Source organism: Sprattus sprattus (assembly GCF_963457725.1).
Source record: "Sprattus sprattus genome assembly, chromosome: 3".
In the NCBI taxonomy this organism is placed as follows: domain Eukaryota; kingdom Metazoa; phylum Chordata; class Actinopteri; order Clupeiformes; family Clupeidae; genus Sprattus; species Sprattus sprattus.
Window position 1 is genome coordinate 24,856,384 of NC_137922.1, and position 10,565 is coordinate 24,866,948.

General features: G+C 49.3%; 1 protein-coding gene across 1 annotated transcript; it reads right to left on the bottom strand.

Moving 5' to 3' along the window:
* Positions 1–1,846: 1,846 nt before the first annotated feature.
* LOC308361754 (inhibin beta B chain) lies at positions 1,847–9,942 on the bottom strand (the record flags this gene model as incomplete). Its single annotated transcript, XM_080834190.1, has 2 exons — positions 1,847–2,631; positions 9,561–9,942. 2 exons carry the CDS (start codon positions 9,940–9,942, stop codon positions 1,847–1,849), a joined length of 1,167 nt encoding a protein of 388 aa, XP_080690316.1.
* Between the last annotated feature and the right edge of the window lie 623 nt (positions 9,943–10,565).

The following is a 10,565-nucleotide window of genomic DNA, read 5'->3' on the forward strand; positions in this document are numbered from 1 at the left end:
CATTTTAACAGAATTCAATTTGCTTCTATAAAAATAACTTTTTTTATCAATGGCAGTTTCTCTTTTTTTGTCTTTTTTCATTTTTTTTATATTACTAATCACGCAACTTTTTTCAGTGCAAACATTGTAACAAGCATTCGCTTTGACGGCGAAGCGAAAGAGTACATTTCAAGTATTGATAATAGTTAACAACTAGGACTAAAATTTCCATTTGTCTGGTATGGGTTAACACTATACATTGCATAGCTCATGCGGCACTTTGTCTCTTTTCAAAGGGATTGAGAATGCAGGCAAGTGAGCCCGAGGTTGCCCTTAAAAGGCATTTTAATCTGCAAGTGCTTTAAAGTTGAATGCATTTAAAGTTAAAAGTTTAAAGTTCAATGCATTTAAGATTTCTGCTCCACAAGTGCTATGCTGCACCATAGCCAGCTAAGTAGTATGGCAACTTGAGACAAGTGAGTTTATTTGCTTCCGTTGTTTGTTTGTTTTGTTTTAAGTACTTGATGATTTGTTTTGCTGATCTGTTGTGTCCTTTCTGAAAGGAGCCATGGAAGATGGCCATGGGCTTCAGCGGATCAATACACCCCACCACCACACGGCCCGGCCCGTCCGGTCCCGCCCTGATCCCCTGACCCGGGCGCGTGCTTTCTGAGCTAACCCTCTCAGGAAGCGGCTGGAGATGAAGCTGAGGGGTCGAAGGTCAAAGCTTTGTCTCCTTTAGTGTCTGGCTGCTCTGAGTATGTGTGTGTGTATGTCTGATACATCACAGGTTTGTCAATGCTGCGGGTGTGACTCATATGATCACGGAGGATCCTGATATCTTTTGGTTTAAGGAGGAGGCTCTGAAAACCACCCAGAAGCAGAGACAGTAAGACTATTGCGAAGGGAAGAGTAGTTTGTCTAGCGGTTATTGTTCAAATGGGAAGTGTAGTTTGTCTAGCGGTTATTGTTCAAATGGGAAGTGTAGTTTGTCTAGCGGTTATTGTTCAAATGGGAAGTGTAGTTTGTCTAGCGGTTATTGTTCAAATGGGAAGTGTAGTTTGTCTAGCGGTTATTGTTCAAATGGGAAGTGTAGTTTGCGGCAGTGAGATGTATTGCTTTTCAGAAGTGCTGTACGGTCGGACCGAGCTGTGCTCAGTGCTTTCACGTAGTTCTTGGGCTGGTTAGAGATACTATTCGGAGAGAGGCAGGGTTGGTTTTGGCAGTCCAAATAGACCTCCCTTACCGGGCGTCTTACCGGGCGTCTAAGGCTCTTGGTCTCTTGGTCAGAGCAAATGAGAATTCTCCATTTTTGAATACAAGAAAAAGACAAAATGGCAAATATTGGATACAAAAAAAAAAAAAAAAAAAGATAAACGATACAAAATGATAATCACCATCTCCTCTGCATCCCTTTGACGTTGTGACCTAAGTTATTTTACAAACCTTTGTTTATAAAACTTGACTGAATCACAAGCTGGCAGATAACTGATAAATGCTTCTACCAGGAATATTAACAAACATAAATAATATGTACACAACGTACTGTGCATGCTTGTATGATTGTTTGTATGTGTGTGTTTGTGTACGAGTGTGTGTATGTGCATGTGTGCGTGTTTGCGTGTGTGCGTGTGTGCGTGAGTGCGTGCATGTGTGTGTGTGTGCCCGTGAGCGTGGTCAGCTGTGTGCGCTGGTGTTCATGAAATGTTTATAAATATTACTTTGTTACTATAATTATTCTTGCAATATTATTTTCTGTGTACAAAAGTCCAATGTGAACCCCCCCCCCCCCCCCCCTTTCCCACCCCCCAACAGTCCCTTGTTTTGTCTCTTCGCATTTCTTCGTTTTGTTTGTTTTAAATAAGACTCAAGCACAGCCGCACTCCTCCACGATCATGTTGGGCACGTCGCGTTTGACGATGTTGTACTCGTCGTCAAAATACAGCATGGACATGGTGCTGAGCTTAGTGGGGATGCAGCAGGAGATCATGGAGCCGGGACTCATGCCACGCATGCGGTACTGGTTCACCACCGCGGTGTGGAACGACGACGCCGACCCCGGCACCCCCGCCATGTAGGCCGGGCAGTTCCCCTCGCAGTAGTTCCCGAAGTACCCGGAGGGCGCGATGATCCAGTCGTTCCAGCCGATGAGCCGGAAGTCGATGTAGAACTGCTGTCGGCAGCACAGGCTGCTCGTGCCGTCGCACTCCAGCCCGCGCTTGCGGATGCGGTGCTTGTTGTCGGCCACGCGCGCCTGGACCACCAGGAAGGGCCGGTGCGACTCGTCTGCGGGGTTGACCAGCGCCGGGACTACGCCCGTCTCCTCACAGCCCTCGCAGCGGATGTCCAGGTTCTGGCGCCGGTCGCCCTTGCTGAAGACCAGCTTCACGGCCTCCGTCAGGGGGAAGGTGTGCCACCCACTGCGCTTCAGGTCCACGCGCTTCTCCACCAGGTTCCACTTGCTGCTCAGGCCGGGCTCCTGGAAGTACACCTTGACCGTCACCTTCCTGCGGGGGGCGCCCTTCTCCCCCGAGGGTGAGGAGGGCAGCAGCTTGAAGTAGAGCCACAGGTTGGCCTGGGTCACGTACAGGTTCTGGTTCCCCTCGTTGGAGATCACAAAGAAGAGACTCGACTTGGAGGACACCAGATCGTCTGTGGAGACAGAGAAAGAAGGAGGTTTAGATGCAGCCTCTATGAGCGGGCGGAGCCACAGACAGGTGTGTGTGTGTGTGTGTGTGTGTGTTATTGTGTGTGTGTGTGTGTGTCGGTCTGTGGAGACAGAGAAAGAAGAAGATTTTAGATGCAGCCTCTATGAGCGGGCGGGACCGGTGTGTGTGTGTGTGTGTGTGTGTGTGTGTGTGTGTGTGTGTGTCGGTCTGTGGAGACAGAGAAAGAAGAAGATTTTAGATGGACCCTCTCTGAGCGGGCGGAGCCACAGACAGGTGTGTGTGTGTGTGTGTGTGTGTGTGTGTGTGTGTTTGTCTGTGGAGACAGATAAAGAAGAAGGTTTAGATGCACCCTCTCTCTGAGCGGGCGGAGCCACAGACAGGTGTGTGTGTGTGTGTGTGTGTGTGTGTGTGTGTGTGTGTGTGTGTGTGTGTGTTTGTCTGTGGAGACAGATAAAGAAGAAGGTTTAGATGCACCCTCTATGAGCGGGCGGAGCCAGGTGTGTGTGTGTGTGTGTGTGTGTGTGTGTGTGTGTGTGTGTGTTTGTCTGTGGAGACTGATAAAGAAGAAGGTTTAGATGCACCCTCTATGAGCGGGCGGAGCCAGGTGTGTGTGTGTGTGTGTGTGTGTGTGTGTGTGTGTCTCTCTGAGCGGGCGGAGCCACATACAGGTGTGTGTGTGTGTGTGTGTGTGTGTGTGTGTGTGTGTGTGTGTCTCTCTGATCGGTGGAGCCAGAGACAGGTGTGTGTGTGTGTGTGTGTGTGTGTGTGTGTGTGTCTCTCATCGGTGGAGCCAGAGACAGGTGTGTGTGTGTGTGTGTGTGTGTGTGTGTTTGTGTCTGCGGAGACAGATAGAATACAGCGTGTGGAACAGAAACAGACAGGTGTGTGTATGTGTGTGTGTGTGTGTGTGTGTCTGCGGAGACAGATAGAACACAGCGTGTGGAACAGAAACAGAGGTCTCTCTCAGTTAGAGGGCTTTGTGAGGCGTCGATTAGCCACCCTGAGAGTTTCCATCAGTTCCACCAGCTATAGGGAACGAGGTCTGTGTGTAAGAGAGACATTAACATGCACAGTGGGCACAGCGCCCCTTCACACACACACACACACACACTGAAAAGCACCAAGAAGTGGGTCCACATCAACTTAAAGGTATCAGATGGTGTTAAGCCCTCCACATTAAAGGCATCTTGGGTGGGGGGACTTGTCACAATCTGTTCCGCTGTCACCTTTTCTCTCTCCCCTGGGGACCTCAAACAGGGGGAAGAATGCGCCCTAAAAACCTTCCCTCTGGGCTATTCAGAGTGTGTATGTGTGTGGGGGGGGGGGGGAGGGGGGGCCCTGGTGGAGCGGGAGGCCTCGGGCCTTCCTCATCCCCGCAAGTTTTTCGCCCCACGCCGTAACGTGGTCCCGAAAGCTAGGACGTGTGTTTGTGTGTGCGTCCCGAAAGCTACGACAGCATGGGCTTGGGGTCGGACCCAGTTGGCCTGCAGTCAAGGCGGAGATGGAGCGGTAGCGGTGGAGGGGTGGTGGGGGATGTGGGGGTGGGGGGGTGGGGTGGGGGGCAGAGGCAGCTTATGAAGGGGACAAGCACAAAGGTTCAAAGGCTTGGCTGTGAAAGCCGCTGTAACCCGGCGCTCAGCGAGCCTAACAGACGACACAATGAGCGTGATGTAAAAGGAAACGGATGATACTGCCCCGCATTGAGAGCACAGCTTTACAGTGGACGTATGACAAAGCAAAAAAAAAAGAAAAAGAAAGAAGAAGAAGAAGAAAAATTAAGAAAGGGAAGAGGGAAAAAAGAAAAAGGACGGCTGGATTTGCATGACACTGGCCCTGTTATGACTCAGAGCAAACACTCCCTTTAGCTTGGCTGTGCTGGCCTGTGCTACGCTGCTCACGGTGTTTTTGTTGTGTCGCCATTCGTGTGTTTCTGGCCTAATTACAATCCTGCAGCGTGATAACTATCATCAAACAGCTGCGTGTGCTTTGGGCTTTGAGTTGAGAGGCCGAGGCTAGGTGTGTGTGTGTGTGTGTGTGTGTGTGTGTGTGTGTGTGTGTGTGTGTGTGTGAGTGTGTGTGTGTGTGTGCTTTGGGCTTGCAGTTAAGAGGCCGAGGCTCCAGCCTGTCATTAATTGTGGTCTGCTTGGGGGGGCCTCCCGGTGAACTCCTCCATAAGCCGACGTGAGATGATTTGTTCTCCTGTGTATTAACTGATTTGTCAAGGTTGACACAAACAGCTGGTCGCCATGATGGATGAGGCCCTTTCAAATACCCTCACAAGAGAGAGAGAGGAGCTGAAAACCCTACTATTCACCCGTATTCAAATACCAGCTTCTATGGGACTAGATAACAACAAGACACAACTTAACCGTAGACAGGCAGCTTTTGTGTTTGTGTGTGTGTGTGTGTGTGTGTGTGTGTGTGTGTGTGTGTGTGTGTGTGTGTGTGTGTGTGTGTGTGTGTGTGTGTGTGTGTGTGTATGTGTCTGTGTGTGTGAGTGTGTATGTGTGTGAACATGGGCAAACTGAAGATTCTTCTTCAAGGGATGGTGCTTTTTGCCCAGGCATCTCAAGTTATATAATGTTGCATATTCTATGACGCCTAAAATAAACTGCACTTGAGAGTTTAAATTGGTCAGGATGCTGGCTGATGTCTTTTTTTTTAGTCGCCCTTTGAGATAGAAACACGCTTCCCTAAAACCCCTCGTGACTCAAGTACAAGTAGTCCGTTGCACGCCGACTCTTCCTGAGTGAGCGCTTGCGAGCGTTTCGCCGCCCGTGACAGCGACTGTGCTGGAAGCGAGCGGAGTGGAGCGGCAAGAGTTTAAGTCTGGGGCGGAATGAGAGCTCGTCTAGACTCTGGGTCACATGGGTCTGCTCTCTCAGCCTCCTCCATTCTGGTCTTCACTCTGCAGGCTCTGCTGCTCTGTAAGTGATCCATGATGCCAGACTCTCTCTATACCTCTCCCTCTCCCTCTCCCTATATACCTCTCCCTCTCCCTCTCTCTCTCTCTCCCTCTAACCCTCTCTCTCCCTCTCTCTCTCTCCCTCTTACTCTCTCTCTCTCTCTCGCTCTCCCCGCCACCGGATCTGAAAACGCACTGACCATACAGCACGCAAACGCTCACGTAAGCTGTGAGAATAAGCTTTACACGTATTCATCTAACTTCCGACGGTACATCTATTAATCATAGCATAGAGATCTTGAACACTCAGTAACTTCGTCTGTGCACACTGCAAAGAGGTGCACCGCAGATGGAAAGCGTCACTGGAGGAGAAGAAATGTCTTTCGGTCTGAGGGTCACGTGTCCAAACCCAGTCACCTGTCTCCCACAGATGGACCCAAACCCTAACCCTATCCCAGACACCTGTCTCCCACAGATGGACCCAAACCCTATCCCAGACACCTGTCTCCCACAGATGGACCCAAACCCTAACCCAGACACCTGTCTCCCAAAGATGGACCCAAACCCTAACCCAGACACCTGTCTCCCAAAGATGGACCCAAACCCTAACCCAGACACCTGTCTCCCACAGATGGACCCAAACCCAGTCACCTGTCTCCCACAGATGGACCCAAACCCAGTCACCTGTCTCACCTGTTTCCCACACCTGGACCGACAGACAGACAGACAGGTAAGTCGCTTTTGGAGGAGGCAAATATGTGAGGTCAACACAACAACACAACACACAACACACACCACACCACACAACACAACACAACACAACACAACACAACACACCACATCACACAACAACACACCACACAACACCACAACACACCACACCACACAACACAAAACACAGCTGGCGTGGGCAGGTTGCCTGCTAGTAGTGAGGCAGGACAATACCTGGGTGGGCCCGCCGAGCGCTGGAGCTGCGGCCGTCCGGCGTGTCCCCACATGCACAGCGGCACACACACACACACACACACACACACACACCCACACGCACAGCGGCACGCCACCCAGCGCAGAGCAGCTAATCTGTGTGTCATTACTCAATGTCTGCCTCAACAGCAACCCAACTCCTGAGGCTAGCGCAACAACACTGTGATTTGAATGACAGGAAGCTACAAAAACATTAGCTGTCAATGTGTGTGTGTGTGTGTGTGTGTGTGTGTGTGTGTGTGTGTGTGTGTGTGTGTGTGTGTGTGTGTGTGTGTGTGTGTGTGTGTGTGTGTGTGTGTGTGTGTGTGTGTGTGTGTGTGTGTGGACATTGGGTGCTGTCAATCCCAAATGCATATTGCCCCAGTGGTGTTTGTCTAAAGCAGTTCCTGATGAATGTGATTACGCTTTTAGAGGGAGTTGAAGGTGAGTGTGTGTGTGTGTGTGTGTGTGTGTGTGTGTGTGTGTGTGTGTGTGTGTGTGTGTGTGTGTGTGTGTGACATGTTTGTCTGCCCCTATTCACTTTAGCATTCGTCATTCTCTATCTCCTTCATGTCCCATCTCTCTCTATGGGGAAGACTTAGAGGTGCTTGACAGCCTAGTCTTATGCTTGCAGTAAATGTCTGTAATTAAAAACAGACACACACACACACTCACCCTCTCTCTCTCACACTATCTTACACACACACACACACATACACACACACACTCACCCTCTCTCTCTCTTTCTCTCTCTCCCACTGTCTTACACACTCTCACACACACACACACACACACACACACACACACACACACACACAAACACACACACACACACACACACACACACACACACACACACACACACACACACACACACACACTCAAACTTCCAGAGAAAGAGAAAGGGGCACCCTATCCATCCACACACAGCACTCACTCATCATGGTGCTAAAGAAAAGGGGGTTACACACACACACACACACACACACACACACACACACACACACACACACACACACACACAGGCACAGAGCAGGGCACCATTCTCAAGCAACCGAATCCCCCAGGCCTGTGTGAGCGCCGGGCAGGCCCAGGGCTCTCATGTCCCTGGGTCACCCTGCATTCTAATAAGGCTCGGTCTGTGTGTGTGTGTGTGTGTGTGTGTGTGTGTGTGTGTGTGTGTGTGTAAGGCTCGGAGGCAGGGGGAGAGGGGAGAGGGGAGCGTTTGCCAACAGGTTCACCCGCACAGCCGCAGCGGCTGCAGGGTCCCCCCTCTCCTGCCAGGGGGATCCGCAGTCTCTCCACATCAAAATACACACACACACACGCACACACACACACACGCACACACACAAACACACACACACACACACACACACACACACACACACACACACACACACCAGGCTGGCTTCCCCCTCCAAAAGCTGCGATAGACAGAAAAGTGGACCGGGTTTGGGTCTGTCAATGAGGATACAACTAGGTCCTGTGACTGACCAAAAACGAACATTTGAGAAGCAATTACCAATAGGGATAGTTTACTAATGTATTCCTCGGTTGTAAGATCTTATTTCACTGCATGGTGGCAAGAGGGATGTTTTTGTACTAAGAGTAGTTTATTGCTGTTAACTGGATCTTTGTGACTGTTTCATTTCATCTGCACCCATCTGACAGCAAGTTTGAGATAAATTCAAGTATCTGAAAAAAACAGTTCTCTAACACAAATAAAGTGAATAGCAGACACTACATCCAAACAACTGCAGCCTCTCTGCCCAAATATATTGACCAGTACTAATTTTAACTGACCTTAAGTATATCTGCTTTAGAAAGCCAACACACAGCCACTGTCAGTCCAAACAAAAACACGCAAGAAGAGCATCCAATAAGCCCAAACTGGCAGGGGCTGATCTCTGTCAGAGGCGAAGCATGGACACACACACAGACACACACACTCGCACACACGCACACTCACCCTCTCTCTCTCCCACTATCTTACAAACACACACACACACACACACACACACACACACACACACACACACAAGCATTGATCATTTCAAGTCGCCTTTATGAGGCTTCTCAACAAATTGTTCTGGAACTTGTCACGGCGCCACATCCAGCTGGCAGCCGGCACCCCGGGAGTCTTTGCCGCCTCGCCAAAAGGCACGGGGGCGACGGAGGAAGGGAAGGCTGCGGTCGGCGCCAGGGGAAACACAGCGCACACACACATCCAGAGACGTTTTTACAGTGGATCGCCTCAAAACACAAGTGGTCGAAGACAGACGTGAACCTTCTCAAACCGTGTTAAAATGTACCTAGCCCTAAGTGATAGACTGTAATCGTTTGCTGATTTTAGTTTTTTGTTGTTGCCTCTTCTATTGTTGTTTTTCTTTGCACAGATCAAACGGAATTGCGTTACCAGCTTTTGTATCGTATTTAAATCCCCAGATGGTCTGCGGCCGCGCTTCAGTATTGGTAAATAAGCATGTGACACGCTGTTCTGACAGACGGGGGAACCTTGCTGTTGGGTTTTCCTCTGCCTACTGGCGCATGGCTGGAATAATTTTTTCACAAAATCGCGTAGAACCTCTGCTACTGAGGGGATGGACCCTCAGACACAGGTTTTGTCTGACTATGTTTACCCGTTACTCCCCAAAATATGATTTTCACCGACCACTCTCAGTCTCGGGACAAAGGAGGGCGTGTGAGAACTGGCGCAGACGCACTCATGAGGCCCGTTCCAGAATGGATAGCCTAAATTGAAGACAAGGACAATATTTTTTTAATTATTCAGAAACTAAAATTAATTAGACCTCTTTTTATGTTTTACAAGAATATTCTGATTTGAATTGACAAGCATTAATGCAATCGCTCAATTTTGAATTCCCCCAAAAAATAAGTGCGTTTGCGCTCTCATGAATATACCTCTCTTTGGACAACAGCCATCAGGGGTAAGATAACCTAATAGACTGGGGCAGCTATAGCCCCATGCTTCTCGGACCATTTGACGGGAAAGCCACTTTGCTAGTATGCTGTTTACACACCTGTTTCTGCGAAACTGATGATCTCCGAACTTTCCTCCTCCACTTCGTTGTGGTAACTCGCGTGTCCATCAAGGTTCGGGATTTCCACTCTCCCGTCCTCTCTCACTTTACCCGCGTGAAGTTTCCTTAACGCAGTCACCATCGCCGCCTTTGGGATGGGGTGGGTGATGTTGGGTCTGTCCCGCATCTGTAACCTGTTCAGAATATGCCTTTTCACTGCCTCCAAAAAATCTATGTCCATCCCCCTCGACTGCTCCGTCTGACCGAGGCCGCAAGAAGCGCAGGTATCCTGGGACACTGTCTGGGTCTCGGGAGCCGGTGTACAGCGGGTGGAGAGAACGCACGCCACAAAACAGACCACTTTTGTGATAAACTTTATCATCTTCCTTTCAAGTTATTCGAAAACCCACGGTAGTTCAATCGTGTGGCTTTATTTCGTCAAAGGTGGACACAGTCACCTTTTGTTCGTACTCCAAAAAAAAAAACACCGTTCTCTATACAAACACCAGCTTAAAGGCAGGGCAGAGAAAAAGAAGCGTCTATTGATCGAGTTGTAAAATCCACTTTGTCCATGAAAGAGTAACGAATGACTGTCCTTCATGCGATATTATGAATGAATGAACTGGATGTAGAAAAGTGGAATAATTCCTTGTGATATCTGCTCCTTTTAACTGGGGTCTTTGGTCATTCTCTGATGTTGCCTACGCCTTGCGCCGCTGAGACAGTCGGCTCAGCCTGTTTTCCCGTGCAAAATGGACAAGTTGACTTACTGCACTTAAGCGCAGTGCCTTCTGCCTCATGCCATCGCGAAATGCGTGTCGGCTGGTATAATAAATATCAATGGTCCGTGGAATAAATATTTAAACGATACCTGTCACTTGACAGAATTGTCAAGTCATCCGTTGGCTGCAGACCAAAAGTCAGTAAGGAAAATCCATAACGGCAAGAGATTTAAAAACGCGTAGTTTTTGTGATAATTTCTCGTAAAACGGTTGCTCCAGTTTG